This window comes from Sminthopsis crassicaudata, chromosome 3, assembly GCF_048593235.1.
Source record: "Sminthopsis crassicaudata isolate SCR6 chromosome 3, ASM4859323v1, whole genome shotgun sequence".
NCBI lineage: Eukaryota > Metazoa > Chordata > Mammalia > Dasyuromorphia > Dasyuridae > Sminthopsis > Sminthopsis crassicaudata.
This window is the reverse complement of record NC_133619.1, coordinates 639,049,819-639,064,854: the sequence shown is the minus strand read 5'-3', so window position 1 is coordinate 639,064,854 and position 15,036 is coordinate 639,049,819. Positions and strand designations below refer to the sequence as shown.

At 63.1% G+C, this 15,036-nt stretch overlaps 1 protein-coding gene across 1 annotated transcript; it reads left to right on the top strand.

Moving 5' to 3' along the window:
• Nucleotides 1-2,837: 2,837 nt before the first annotated feature.
• Nucleotides 2,838-14,626, top strand: DHX34 (DExH-box helicase 34). Its single transcript, XM_074306932.1, is given in 18 exon segments — nt 2,838-2,899; nt 4,573-5,126; nt 5,128-5,454; nt 6,272-6,583; nt 6,836-7,093; nt 7,645-7,747; nt 8,127-8,344; nt 9,801-9,975; nt 10,404-10,597; nt 10,738-10,839; nt 11,437-11,682; nt 11,815-11,988; nt 12,371-12,482; nt 12,726-12,832; nt 13,164-13,442; nt 13,662-13,838; nt 14,116-14,254; nt 14,406-14,626. Coding segments are annotated over 17 exon segments (3,432 nt in total). The 5' UTR covers nt 2,838-2,899; nt 4,573-4,751; the 3' UTR covers nt 14,540-14,626.
• Nucleotides 14,627-15,036: the final 410 nt, after the last annotated feature.

Sequence of the window (15,036 nt, the reverse complement as noted above, 5' to 3'; positions counted from 1 at the left end):
CATGGATTAAAGGCCTTTTATGTGCCAGGTGGCAGCTAGGTGGCGCTGCATTGGATCAAGCATTGGGTCTGGAAGCAGGAAAATGGAAAGACCTGAGTTCAAATTCAGCCTCAGATATTTCCTAGCTGTGTAAATCACTTCATGCTTCTGGTCCTCAACTATATAATGAGGCGGAGAAGGAAATAGCAAATCTCCACAGATCTCTTCTAAGAAAACCTCAAATGGGGTCATGAAGAGTTAGATATGACTGAACAACAGGCCTTTTACATCCCTGGTGTTCCATCTAAATTATATTGCATTTATTGTCTATATATGAAGTGACTTGCACAAAGAAAGGCAAAAATACTTTCCCTGATCTCAAGGAGCTTACATTCTAATGAAGACAAGAAAGAAGGGAGGTGAAAGGAAAGATCTCCGCCAAGGTGGAGGGGGTGTGTCTGAGCAGGGCTCAGCGAAAACGGTCTGAGAGAGTCCTCGGTAGTTATGAATGTTTATTCCATCCATCCACGCACACACACAAATTCTATTCTTCAAAAACCTGAATGCATTTGTATATATAGTTGCTAAGCATTTAACATTAATGGCTGTCCCTACCTTAAAAAAATCAAACCAAAACTGCAAAGCTCAAATCTCTAAATTTTTATATTCTTCTTACAAAATATATAGCAATATGACTATGAAAAATACAGACTACTGGATTGATCTGCAACGTATGAAGTCATAAATAAGTATCTATAAAATCCTTCCTAATGTAGGGATCAGCAAAGATGCTGTTTGAGCACTGCTACGCTACAGCTTCCAATTCACAGAATTCACGCCAGTGTGCACATGCGAATTCTACCATCCAGCAGCCTTCAAGGATTCATGACTTTGCTATAAAAGTAAATTCATTGAGGTGGTAGCTTCCTAATTTCTTTCCTTCCTTCCTTCCTTTCTTCCTCCTTCCCTCCCTTCTTCCCTCCCTCCCTCCCTCTGTCCTCCCTCCTTCCCTCCCTCTCTCCCTCCCTCCCTCCTTCCTCCCTCCCTCCTTCCTTCCCTCCTTCCTTCCCTCCCTCCCTTCCTTCCTTTCTCCCTCCCTCCCTTCCTTCCTCCCTTCCTTCCTTCCTCCCTTCCTTCCTTCCTCCCTCCTTCCTCCCCTCCCTCCCTCCCTTCCTTCCTCTCTTCCCTCCTTCCTCCCTCCTTCCTTCCCTCCCTCTCTCCCTCCCTCCCTCCTCCCTTCCTCCTTCCTTCCTTCCCTCCTCCCTCCCCTCCCTCCCTCCCTCCTTCCTTCCCTCCTCCCTTCCTTCCTTCCCTCCCTCCCTCCCTTCCTTCCCTCCCTCTCTTCCTCCCTCCTTCCTTCCCTCCTCTCTTCCTCCTTCCTTCCTTCCTCCTCCCTTCCTTCCTTCCCTCCCTCCCTTCCTTTCCTCCCTCTCTCCCTATCTTCCTCCCTCCTTCCTTCCCTCCTCCCTTCCTCCCTTCCTTCCTTCCCTCCCTCCCTCCCTTCCTTCCCTCCCTCTCTCCCTCTCTTCCTCCCTCCTTCCTTCCCTCCTCTCTTCCTCCCTCCTTCCTTCCCTCCTCCCTTCCTTCCTTCCCTCCCTTCCTTTCCTCCCTCTCTCCCTCTCTTCCTCCCTCCTTCCTTCCCTCCTCCCTTCCTCCCTTCCTTCCTTCCCTCCCTCTCTCCCTCCCTCCCTCCCTTCCTTCCCTCCTCCCTCCCTTCCCTCCTCCCTCCCTCCCTCTATCCTCCCTCCTTCCCTCCCTCCCTCCTCCCTTCCTTCCCTCCCTCCTCCCTTCCTTCCCTCCCTCCCTTTCTTCCTCCCTCCCTCCTCCCTTCCTTCCCTCCCTCCTCCCTTCCTTCCCTCCCTCCCTTTCTTCCTCCCTCCCTCCTCCCTTCCTTCCCTCCCTCCTCCCTTCCTTCCCTCCCTCCCTTTCTTCCTCCCTCCCTCCTCCCTTCCTTCCCTCCCTCCTCCCTTCCTTCCCTCCCTCCCTTTCTTCCTCCCTCCCTCCCTCCCTCCTCCCTTCCTTCCCTCCCTCCCTTCCTTCCTTCCTCCCTCCCTCCCTCCCTCTGTCCTCCCTCCTTCCTCCCTCCCTCCCTCCCTCTGTCCTCCCTTCCTTCCCTCCCTCCATCCTCCCTCCTTCCCTCCCTCCATCCTCCCTCCTTCCTTCCCTCCCTCCCTCTTCCCTTCCTTCCCTCCCTTCCTTCCTTCCTCCCTCCCTCCTCCCTTCCTTCCCTCCTCCCTCCTCCCCTCCTTCCCTCCCTCCCTCCTCCCTTCCTTCCCTCCCTCCCTCCCTTCCTTCCTTCCTCCCTCCCTCCTCCCTTCCTTCCCTCCCTCCCTCCTCCCCTCCTTCCCTCCCTCCCTCCTCCCTCCCTTCCCTCCCTCCCTCCCTTCCTTCCTTCCTCCCTCCCTCCTTCCCTTCCTTCCCTCCCTCCCTCCCTCTGTCCTCCCTTCCTCCCTCCATCCCTCCCTCCTTCCTTCCTTCCGCTGAAGTAATCGGGCTAAATGACTTGCCCAGGGTCACACAGTGCTCCTAATTTTCAAAACCACATGACCTACATTTTAGATAGGTTAATAAATAACAGGTTTTATACCAGTCTCTTGTTTTGGCTTTTAAAAATAAAGCCTTGTCTGGAAGAAAGTGGACCTGGAATGGCCCCTCCCCATTTTACAGATAAGAAAACTAAGGACAGCAGATCTGTCACTTGCCCCGCGGGGCGAAGCATTTGAAATCCCGCTCTCGCTGACTCCTCCCACTCTTGCAGCTCCAGGGAGAGCCAGACTTGACCCCGCCCCTCCGCTATATGGCCCCGCCCCCCAGACACACGGCTCCTCCCCCCTCCGTGGCGTTTTGCGGCGGGCGCAGGCGCAGTAAGGCGAGCGGCACGCGTAGCCCGGAAGTGGAAACGTGAGAGCTGGTTGGAGAGGTGAGGGCCGGAGGGGGGGGCTGGCGAGTACCTAGCGGGGCGGGGGGTGCCCGGGTTCGTGGTCCCTCCGAGCTCTGCCTCCCCTTCGGGGGTTCCTAATCCCGGTCCGGAGCGGGGCCGCTTCGCTGAGGGAGGGGTGAGACGCGTTTCCGGTCTCCCTAGTCCAGCAGGGGAAACTGAGGCTCGGAGCTTGGGTGGCGTGAGGGGGCCCCTCCCTTCCCGAGCCTCGCTTTCCTTCAGACCGGGACGGGGTGGGTCACGTGTCCGCGCCAGAAGCCGAGTATTGGTCAGCGGAGGGCCCCTAGAGGGGAGACTGAGGCCCGCAGGGGGAGGCGCCTGCGCCGCGTTCCCGCGCCCCGGGTCTGGGCCTCGCCCGGTACTGGGCGGCTGTGTGCTCAAGCTCCTGGAGGGCACGCAGCAGGTGCTTAATCAGTGCTTGTTGATTGAAGCCTGGCCCTAGGGCTTAGCGTGGGACAGTAACTGTCCAGCATCTCCATTTCCAGGAGCTCTGGGAGCGGTCCTGGGGGGAGGGGGGAGTCTCAGGCCTGAGTTCAAATTCTGCCTCTGACGTTTACTGCGTGATCCCTGACTAAGGTAACCTCAGCTGGTTCCTCTGGGAAATGGGTCACCTGACAGCCCTGCTCCCAGTGTGAGCCGCCAAGGATGGCGTCTCCCCAAAGCACTCACACTTTATAGAAGCCTCTTGAACGTGTCCAGGGCCATCTCCGGAGGGGAAACGGCGGGGCGGGAAGGGTCTGTGAACCTAGCTGGCACCCCCTAGTGGCCCCAGTGGGGAACTCTCACCATTCTGCCTCTGCTTTGCACACAGTAGGCAGCTCTTAGCCCCACCACATTGTCTCTGCTTTGCACACAGTAGGCAGCTCTTAGCCCCACCACATTGTCTCTGCTTTGCACACAGTAGGCAGCTCTCTGCTCCTCCACATTGTTTCTACTTAGCACACAGTAGGCAGCTCTCTGCTCCTCCACATTGTCTCTGCTTTGCACACAGTAGGCAGCTCTTAGCCCCAGCTCTTAGCCCCACCACATTGTTTCTGTTTTGCACACAGTAGGCAGCTTTTAGCCCCACCACATTGTCTGTGCTTTGCACACAGTAGGCAGCTCTTAGCCCCACCACATTGTCTCTGCTTTGCACACAGTAGGCAGCTCTTAGCCCCACCACATTGTCTGTGCTTTGCACACAGTAGGCAGCTCTTAGCCTCACCACATTGTCTGTGCTTTGCACACAGTAGGCAGCTCTCCTTTCCTCCACACTGCCTCTCTGCTTGCACACAGTGGGTGGCTTCTGCATGTAGCTTTGCAGGGGAGCCCTTTTGCTGAGGTCAGAAGGCAGAGTTAGGGAAGAAGTGACCAGAGGTGCCCCTCGCTCCTCCCACACTTGCTATGGATGGGGCTGCCAGTGGAGAGTGACAGGCAAGTCCCGCCATGTCTGCCTCAGTTTCCTTGTCTGTTTTTTGTGGGCATGATCCCAGCCCCTGCCCCGGAGTTGGTGGGAGGATTTAAGGGGGCCACACGTTGCCAGCCTTAAAGCAAGATGTCGAAGCCGGCTGTGGAGGACCGGGGAGGCTGTGGAGGGGATTCCTTGGAGGGGACGGCTGGGCTGAGGGCCTTGGCCGGCTCTCCTGTTTCTGCAAGGTGACTCTCTGCCCCCGCAGGCCTTCACGGAGCTGGGTGACCCCGGGCAGGCCCCGACGGCTGCAGCTCCGCCCTCTGAGGAGAGACGGCCCGGGCCTGAGCCACAGAGAGGGGGTGGAGCCCCCGGGCCTCCCCGGAGTGGGGCACTGGGCTGCCGGCCTGCTCTCGTGTCCCGTAGAGAGCCGGAGGGACCGGAGCCATGGCCTCGTCCAAAAGGACCGAGGGCAGGGGCTCCCGGGAGCCCAGGGGCTCCGAATCCTGGGACTGGGGCTGCCCGGAGACCCGGAGCCAGCTGGAAGAGATCTTCTTCGGGGACCAGGACGTCATCCGCCGGGGTTCGGACGAGTGCCACAAGTTCTGGGCCTTTTTCGAACGCCTGCAGACTTTCCAGAAGCTCAAACCTGGTCCGGAGGGTGAGCGGCCAGCCGAGACCCAGCCCCCCCAGGGACCCGGACCCTCGGCCCTGGCCGACCTCCCCGCCACCTACGACCCACGCTACCGCATCAACCTGGCCTTGCTGAGTGGGGAGGGTGAGCCCGGCCTGGGGCAGCGGGGGGCCCGCAGCCGGCTGCCTCGCGACCCGCCTGGCAGAGTTCCGCCGCGCGCTCCTCCACTACCTGGACTTTGGACAGAAGCAGTCTTTCGGGAAGCTGGCCAAGCTGCAGCGGGAGCGGGCAGCGCTGCCCATGGCCCGCTACAGGCGGCACCTGCTGCGGGCGCTCAGGGAGCACCAGGTGGTGATCGTGGCTGGTGACACAGGCTGTGGCAAGTCCACCCAGGTGCCCCAGTACCTGCTGGCTGCTGGCTTCAGCCACGTGGCCTGTACCCAACCCCGGAGAATCGCATGCATCTCTCTGGCCAAGCGCGTGGGCTTCGAGAGCCTCAGCCAGTATGGCTCCCAGGTAAGCTGGCACGGGCGCCCGGTGCTGATCTTCTGTACGTACTGGGGGTCCCCAGGACCTTTGGGAGGGGGCCCCAGGTCACCGTGGTGCTGCCGTGGCAGGGATCAGTTAAGTGAAGGGCCTTGGGTTGCACCTCCTCGTTCTTGTCCCACGGGGGTGGGGTGGAGAGAGCCCGGGCCTGCAGGTGGGCAGCCCACCTCAGACACCTTCTAGCTGCCTGGGCCCGTGAGTGGCTGCCCCCCTCCAGCTGGCGGCCCCCCGCTGCGCCCCAACGCCCCTGGCTCCCTCCCAGAGGAAGTGCCCCGGCCCCCTGCATCCCAGTGCCTAACCCTCACTATCTTGGCTTGGATCCTCCCATTTGAGGATTGATCTTAACCCACCTTAATGTAGCGCAGTGCGTGGCACACAGTAGGCACTTAATAAATGCTTTGTCGATTGGTTGATTCATCTGTAAGATGAGAAACCTCCCAGGGAGGTTGTGAGGACCGGAGGCGTAGACAAATCAGTGCTTCCCACAATGCCAGCCCAGGATGAGTTAGTTGTTCCCGGCGGCGGGATGTCGTGAAGCCGGGCCTCCTCACGCCAGCAGCCACGCCACCTCCCCGCTCACGAGAAGATGCCCAGGCCTGGGGCAGGAGGGCGGCGGGCACAGACTGGTGAGGGGCCCATGGGCAGTGAGGTCCCCTGCTGTGGGCCCGGATGCCCAGGGGACTTGAGATGAGACCCAGACCGCCTCTGCTAGACACAGGCCCTGCCCTGTCTGTGGGAGCGGGGGCGCGGGCCGCGCTCCCTCCCTCACCGCGCCTCCTCTGCGCAGGTGGGCTACCAGATCCGCTTTGAGAGCTCGCGCTCGCCGGCCACCAAGATCGTGTTCCTGACGGAGGGCCTCCTGCTGCGGCAGATCCAGCGGGAGCCGACCCTGCCCCAGTACCAGGTGCTCATTGTGGACGAGGTCCACGAGCGCCACCTCCACAGTGACTTCCTTTTGGGCGTCCTGCGGAGGCTGCTGCCCGTCCGCCCAGACCTCAAGCTCGTCCTCATGTCGGCCACCATCAACATCAGCCTCTTCTCCAGCTACTTCAGCCACGCGCCGGTGCTGCAGGTGCCCGGGAGGCTGTTCCCCATCACGGTCAGTGCCCCGCTCGCCAGGGGCCCGGCCGGGGTGGAGCCTGCCCTGCTCTCTGCCTTCTCCACATGCAAAATAGGCGGGTCACCTGGTCTCTAAGGGGCTCAAATTCTGATGCTTCAGAGGGAGGGCTGAGGAAGGGCGTGCCTCAGTTTCCAAGTCTGTAAGACGGGGCCTCCTGGGGCCTGCCTCCTGTGATCTCGGGGCTCCAGGTGCTGCCGCCCGCGGGTGACCGGGCCTGCTTTCTGCCGCCAGGTCATCTACCAGCCCATCCCGAAGGAGGAGGTGCCCACCTCCAGGGCCGAGAAGCTGGACCCGCGGCCGTTCTTACGCGTGCTGCAGGCCATCGACCACAAGTACCCCCCCGACGAGCGCGGCGACCTGCTGGTGTTCCTCAGCGGCATGGCCGAGATCGGCGCGGTGCTGGAGGCCTTCCAGCCCTACGCCGCCCTCACCAAGCGCTGGGTGGTGCTCCCCCTGCACAGCGCCCTCTCCATCACGGACCAGGACAAGGTGCCAGCGGAGGGGACTGCGGGCCCGCGCCAGCCCCGCCCCTTTTCCTCTCCCCCTCAATCTGTCTCTCTCTCTCTCTCTCTCTCTCTCTGTCTCTGTCTCTCTCTCTCTCTCTCTTTCTCTCTCTGTCTCTCTCTCTCTGTCTCTCTCTGTCTCTGTCTCTCTCTCTCTCTCTCTCTCTCTCTCTCTGTCTCTTTCTCTCTCTCTCTCTCTCTCTCTGTCTCTCTCTCTCTCTCTCTGTCTCTCTCTGTCTTTCTCTGTCTCTGTCTCTGTCTCTCTGTCTCTGTCTCTCTCTCTCTCTCTGTCTCTCTCTCTCTGTCTCTCTGTCTCTCTCTCTCTCTCTCTCGTCTTTCTCCCTTTTCTCTGCCCATCTCCTCATCTCTGTGGCATTTCAGTTAGGGGAGGTGATGGGCAGGAGAGAGCTCTGGGGGGCCGAGGGTGGCAGTGCCAGCTCTGTCCTGGTGTCGGACGGCCGCCTCGTGGGGATCCCCTCCCTCTCCCTCCCCTCTCCCAGGCCCTGCTCTCACCCTCCCTGCCCTCCCCTCTCCCAGGTGTTTGATGTGGCTCCTCCCGGGGTGCGAAAGTGTATCTTGTCCACCAACATCGCGGAGACCTCCGTGACCATCGATGGTGTCCGATTCGTGCTGGATTCTGGTGAGCCCCTCCCCCACGGCAGACCTGGCAGAGGGGAGCTGTCCGTGTCCTCCACGCGCCTCAGGGGCCCCGGTACCTCCTGGAGGCTGCCTGTAGGCCGGCCCCGGGGCTGGGCCCTGCACGGCCGAGAGCCTGCGGGCACGTGGGCTGGGGCCGGGAGGCTCCTTTCTCACCGAGAGAGGAGGGATGTTCTCCTCAGAGACTCTGGAGCTTCCCTGACAGGGGCAGCGGCAGGGCCAGAGACAGGGACAGGGGCAGGGCCTTGGCCAAAGTCTACCTGTGAACTAGGAGGTCACCGGGCCCCAGAGACCAGCCACCCTGGCCCTTCCTGCGTTTGGCTGAGTCAGCTGGTGGGCCGGGGTCCTCCTGTGCCCTCCAGGTAAAGTGAAGGAGATGAGCTTCGACCCCCAGGCCAAGCTGCAGCGGCTCCAGGAGTTCTGGATCAGCCGGGCCAGTGCCGAGCAGCGCAAGGGCCGCGCCGGGCGCACGGGGCCGGGCGTGTGCTATCGCCTCTACGCCGAGTCCGACTACGACGACTTTGCCCCCTACCCCGTCCCGGAGATCCAGAGGGTGGCCCTGGATGCTCTCGTCCTGCAGGTGAGGGGGAAGAGCCCCGCGCTTCTGAGCCCAGGGTCCCGGGTTCTAATCTCTGCCCCGTCCCAACCTTGCTGTGTGACCCTAGCCAGGCCGGCTCTTCCCTTCACCTCACTCAGCCTCAGTTTTCTCATCAATAAAGTGGGAACAGGTGTGTTCCCTCTGGGGAGGAAAGCATTGGTAAAGCCCTCAGAAGCAGCAGAAGAAGAGCCCTATTTAGGGGCGTCGAGAGGGGGCGCTGCCAGTTGAGGAGGAAAGGCCTCTTGCCACGCTGGCGAAGAGAGAGCGGCTTAAGAGGACCTGAGTTCAGATCCTGCCTCAGACACCTGCGTGAGCCCGGGCAAGTCAGTTCCTCTCTGTCTGCCTCAGTTTCCCCGTGGCCTCAAAGATCCCTTCCCTCTCCAAATGTATGCTCTGTGCCCTGAGCTGGGCCTTAAAGGAAAGGAAGGTCCTAGAGGTGATGGTGAGATGGAGAGCCTGGAGGGCGGCCCGGGCAGATGCGTGGAGGGGGGAGGTGGCAGACTGTGTTGTAGCCAACGGTTAATCTGGCTAGGAGGTAGAGAGCCTGAGGGGGAGGGGAATGGTTGGTCCAGATGGAGGATGGGCTTCCTGCCCCCTCCCCCAAGTCCCGCCCCAGGTGGGCAGCCTGTAGCTGTGTCTGAATTTTAGTCGCTCTCCATCGCCCGACATAAATGCACCCGACGTGGCCCTCGGCTGCCATCGCTTCCTGCCCCGTTTGGGGTTTTCTGGGCAGAAATACTGGCACAGTTTGTCATTTTCTGCTCCAGTCGTTGTACACATGAGGAAACTGAGGCAGAGAGAAGGGACTGGCGCAGGGCCCGGACTTGAAGATGACTCCGGGCCTGGGGCTCTGCGCTCTGGTGCCCCCTAGCGGCCCACAGGCCCCATACACACATGGTGTCTCCTCTTGGGGGCGGGCTCAGCACCCAAACCCATGGGGCGCAGCGGGCAGAGGAGCTGGCAGCCGGGGTCACACCTCCTCCAGGGTGGCTGCCCTGGCCGCGGGCTCCCCAGCCCTGCCAGGCCAGCTGTGGCCTCCCCCCGGGCCCAGGAGACCGGCTTCCTGGCCTCTGCCCAAAGGGCCTTGCCAGCTCTCCCGGGAGGAGGGGCCCCCAACGCTCTGGGACTCCCCGCAGAGGCAGACGGCCAGTGGGGGCGAGACCGTCGCTCGGCAGGAGCGGGGCTGCTCTCTTGCCCCAGACCCTCCGAGGGGGGCCTGTCCCTGGGCCCGGCCCAGACCTTCACGGGCAGCTGCCACCCTGCCAGGGCCGATGCCTGGGGCCTGTGGTTGGCAGTCCCCTGGGGCCCCGCCCTTTCTCTTGGGGTCTCTGTGCTGGGACGCTCTTGTCGGGGATTTCCGCGTGGGCCTCGGGCTGGGACTGGGCAGCGTCCTCCCCTCTCTGAGCTGTGGCCGCTGAGAGTCTGTTGTATGGTCTAGATGAAGAGCATGGGGCTGGGAGACCCCCGCCACTTCCCCTTCATCGAGCCCCCGCCCGCCGCCAGCCTGGAGACGGCCATCGCCTACCTGCGGGACCAGGGCGCTCTGGATGCCTCGGAGCACCTCACGCCCATAGGGACCCTGCTTTCTCAGCTTCCCGTGGACGTGGTGATAGGTGAGACAGCTGTGCATGGGGACGGGGGAGGGGCCCGAGGGGAGGCCATGAGGCCCCGGCTCCGTGGGGGGCCCCAAACCTCCGCCTTCAGTGGTTCTGAGGGAACAGAGCCGGGTTTGGATCCAGCGTCGGAATGGCGGGCCTGCCTTCCAGCTCCGACCCCCCCAACTGTGTGACCTTGGTCCTGCGCTGCACGGACTGGGAGAAAGGCTCTTGTTAGGCGCCTGCTGTGTGCAGCACTGGGGCCCCAAAGGGTGGAAAGCACTCCTTTTCCTAAGGAGCTTGGGGGGGGGGGTCACCGTGCAAACAAGCCCCGTACGGCGAGCTGGGCCCGGGGTGAATGAGCGTCGCTGATAGAGCGGGGAGGGGGAGGCTTCCCGGGGAAGGGGCTCTTTCAGTGGGGACTTGAAGGAAGCCGCTCTGTCCAGGGAAGATCCTGATCTTCGGCTGCCTCTTGGACCTGGTGGAGCCCGTGCTGACCATGGCGGCGGCCCTGAGTGTCCAGTCCCCCTTTGTGCGCAGCGCTCAAAACAACCTGGACTGCGGGACAGCGCGGAAGCCCCTGGAGAGCGACCGCGGGGATCCTTTCACCCTGCTCAACGCCTTCAACGCCTGGGTGCAGGTGAGACGTGGGCACACGGGCGGCTCCCCCACGTCCGTGCAGCCCCAGCGGGCTTCCTCTGGGTGTGGCCGGCCGCTCTGAGAAGCCCCTTCCCTCCCAGGGCTGGCCCTGGGGCTCCCTGACCCCTGCTTCTCACCCAGGTGAAATCGGACCGCAGCGCCAACTCCAGGAAGTGGTGCCGCCGCCGGGGGCTCGAGGAGCACCGCATGTACGAGATCGCCAACCTGCGCCGGCAGTTCAAGGTCAGGGCCCAGGCTGCGCGCCCCAGACAGTCACAAGATGCAGACTGAGGAGGCTGGGGAGGGTGCAGGAAACCCTTCCTCGGCCGGCCCGGGGCCTCCTCCCAGAGAACCCTCCTTTCTGGGCTACACTTAACCCCTCTAAAATCGCTCCCGGAAGGGCCCTTCCAAGTCTAGCCCAGCCCCAAAAGGTTCTTCCATGTATAAGTGGGGGGCCTGGGCCAGAGACTCAACTCTTGAGAAGAGTGAGAGGAGGGGGGAGCCCGAGAAGGGTGGGTGGGAGGGAGGGGCCTGTCCGGGTGCAGCCAATGGACGTGGAGGTTGGGGGAGGGCAGCCTCATGTGATGACCTCTGATCACAGGTGGGGCAGCTGGGCCCTGCGTGCCCTGCGCAGACATGCCCCCATCCCCACCCTAAGTGCTTCTGGTCGGGCCTGACAGCCCCTATCCAGAGCAGTCCCTGGGCAGGGAGGAGTGGGGGGTCAGGCCCCTTCAGGGAGGAGAGAAGGCCCAGGGCTGGGAGCCGGGGGAGCTGGGCGTCCTAGCGAGATGCCCGCCCTCGGCCTCCGGCCTTAGGAGCCTCTGGCCTTTCTCGAAGCAGGGGCTGTTGCAGGACCACGGGCTGCTGGCCGAGGCCAGGGTGACGCCAGGGGACAGCTACAGCCGCCAGCAGCAGCACCGGCAGCGTCGGGAGCTGTACCAGCTGAAGCGCCAGCACGAGGAGGGCGAGGGCAGGAAGCGGAAGGTCCTGCGGCTGGAGGCCCTGGAAGGCGGCGCCTCGAGTGACGAGGATGCAGAGGCGTCCAGCTCACGGGCAGGGGATGACACCCGTCACGTGGACATCCAGGTTGGCACTTGGGTGCTGCCCCTGCCCCTCTCCTGCCGCCGGGGCTCAGGGAGCGCCTGATGGGGCCCCTGGGGTCGATGGGCCGGCCCAGAGCCATCTCTCCCTGTGACCTTCCTCCCATCCCCTTCTCAGGATGTCAAGTTCAAGCTTCGCCATGACATGGATCAGCTCCAGGCGGCCGCCAGCTCCGCCCAGGACCTGTCCCGGGACCAGCTGGTCCTGCTGAATCTCGTGCTGGGCCGAGGCCTCTACCCCCAGCTGGCCGCCCCCGACCAGTTCAACAGCTGCCGCAAGGACTCGGACCAGGTATCTGCCAGCCTGGCCCAGCCGGAGCCCCGGGGCCGCGGCCCCTCACCCTGCCCACTGCCTCGGGGACCAGGCCTGCTCTCGGTGCCTCAGCTGTTTCTCATGGGAAGGGGAGAATGTTCCCTGGTTTTGCCAGTCCCTTGTTTCCTTAAAACTGGCCTGGGTTCTGGGGGTCTCCCTTCCACGGTCATTCCTGTTTCCATGGCCGTTTAGCTCCTCCCGCTGCCCCGAGACATGGGGGGTGAGGAATATTAGCCCCATTTTATAGACCGAGGTCAGCTTAGCGCTGGGGCTCCTGCCCAGACCCAAGCAGAGCAAACAGATGTTCCGGGGGGGTCTCCCACTGCCCCGGCCAGGCTGAGCCCCTCCCGTGGCCTTTCAGTTCTTCCACACCCAGAGCAAGCAGGGGGCCGTCCTTCACCCCACCTGTGTGTTTGCCAACAACCCAGAACTGCTGCAGGGGGGCCAGGCCGAGGCCCAGGACAAGAGCCGAGGTGAGGGGGGCGGGAGGCTGGACTTCAGGCACTGGCCCTTCCTCTTCGGGACACTCTGTGGGGCACCTTCTGGTGGGGAAGCCTCAGAGGGGGCCCCTCTCTCGAAGGCGTCCGCAGAGGGTGTGGACCTGGGACTTGCTGGCACCAGGCCCAGAGCTCTGGCCGCGGCCCCAGGCTGCCCCGGAGGGCGGGTGGAGGCTTTGGGACTCACTTGTCCCTCATAAGCGCCCCGGCCCCTTTCAGATCGGAAGGACGGCATGAGCAGCGAGCACCAGCTTCTGGCCTTCGTTTCTCTGCTGGAGACCAACAAGCCGTACCTGGTGAACTGTGTGCGTCTCCCTGCCCTGCAGGTGGGTGCAGGGCCTGGGTCCCTGGGGCCTACTGGGGAGGGGCTGGGCATTCCCCAGGTGCTTAACCCTCCCTGGGGCCTGAGGGCTGGTCCCGCCTTCTTCAGAGGAGGAAGCAGTCTGAGAGGGGGCCGGGTCAGGGACGGACCTCGGGCCTGCTCCCAACTCCCATCTCTGAGCCTTGGGCCCGCCTAGCTCCTGGTCTGGGCCAGCCTGTGCTTGGACTGCAGGCTTGGAGAGTTGCCGGGGACTCCCCATGGGAAAGAGGACTGGGCGTCCCTGAGGGTGAGCATCTGCCTGCATCCCCCACTCTCCCTCCTCTCCCCCACACCAGACGCTGCTGCTTTTCAGCCGGAGCCTGGACACGAATGGCGACTGCTCCCGCCTGGTGGCCGACGGCTGGTTGCAGCTGCAGCTAGAGGGCAGCGAGAGCGCCATGGGGCTCCTGTCGGCCACTCTGCGCCTCCGTGCCCGCTGGGAAGAGGCCCTGGACCGGCAGCTGGCCCGCCAGGCCCAGCCGCGAGGCGAGGAGAGGGCAGCCGCGGCCCTCAAGGCGGAGAGGAAGGCGGCGGCGGCATTGGGCCGGGACTTACTGGGCTTCATGAGAACCAAGGTCTTCTTGTAGCAGCCCCCCTGAGCTGGGGTCTGGAGGAAATGGGGAGTTGCCCCTGTGCGTCCAAGCCCGGACTGCCAGACTGGGGCGGGGGCCCCAGGGCCAGCCCATGGCCTGGCAGGGCTGAAGGAGCCCAATCTGTTCTTTGGGGGAGTGAGAGGTGGGGCCAGGGATGGAGGGTCCTGGCCAAAGGGAGTGACCCTCGCTTATCCTCCCCAGGTGTCCTACAGCATCCACAAGCTGACCGCCTTGGAGGCTCAAAACCTCTACGTGGGTCCCCAGACTGTTGCGGCCGCCCCCCAGCTCCCGGGCCTGTTTGGGGAGGCAGCCTTGTCTCCTCACGACACCAAGGGGGGCTACACTGTCACAAGCTTCCTCACCTACAACTGCCTCTTGGTGAGTGAGTGACCCTTCCTCCGCTTCAGACATCCTCCGCATGCATTGTACAGATGGGGAAACTGAGGCCAGGGCAGGCGAGGATGTGCTCCGAGAGGCGGGCTCTGGGCATCCTCCCTTTGTGTGCAGGCCCACTGGGCCCCGTGGTCACTCTCTTTGCCCTGGCCCACTGACGACCATGAAGGTCCCCCTGGCCAGCGTGGGGGAGGTGGGGGGGCCCTCGCCCTGGTGCGCGGGGAGGGTGCCGGGCTCTGAGGTGGGTGCTGTTGTCCTGCAGAGCGACGCAGACTTATACAGTGACTGCCTGCGCACCTTCTGGTCCTGCCCGCGCTGTGGCCTCTACATGCCCTTCACCCCCATGGAGCGGATGTGCCACGAGAGCACCTGCCAGGCGGCCCCCGATGAGGCTTCCCATGGTGAGCCCGGGTGGAGGGGTCCCTGTCCTACAGAGGATGCACCCGCCTTCTGGGGGCCCTTCTTCCCCATCTCCGCCTCCCGGGCCCGTATTTGCGCTGGCTGTGGGGCCACTGGGACCCGGCTCTCAGCCTCCCTCCTCTCCCTTTCCAGGGGCCAGTGATGAGGAGGCCGACTCCAGCCGCCAGGTGTCCACTCTGCAGAGGGCCTATCACTGCGAGCACTGCCAGAAGGATTTACTGCTCACCCCCACGGAGATCCTCCGGCACCGCAGACTGCACGTGTGAGGGCCCCTCGGGGGACCCCCCCAGCTGGGCTGGCGGCTCAGGATCCCGGCCCTCGTACTCGGGGAATAAAGTTGGCCTCCGCCTCTCCTCTGTCTCTGACCCCTGCGTGCTGTGGCTGGGCTGGATTCCTGAAACGTTCCCAGGGGTCCCGTGCTCCAGGTCTAGCCCTCAAGGCCTGGAGTTGCTCTGCTGTGTTCCCCTGGCTGCCCCGTGGCCTCGGCTTCCTGGTCACCTGGCACTCTGGGACCGGGAGGATGCCGTGTCCTTTCATCTCCCTGAGCTTCCCTCGGCGGCACGTCCAGGACTTTGGAGATGTCACAAGGGGGGGAGAAACGTGGCCAGATGGTCTCTCTGCCAACGCCCAATGGACCGTCCAAAAGGGGGAGCCCTGGAGGGAGGCCGAGAGTCAGGGAGGCTCCGGGACGGCCAGGGGAGCCGCACTTGGTAGCCCTGAAAAGCCCAGCCGCTGGCCCTGTGTGCCCTGGCTCGGATGGGGC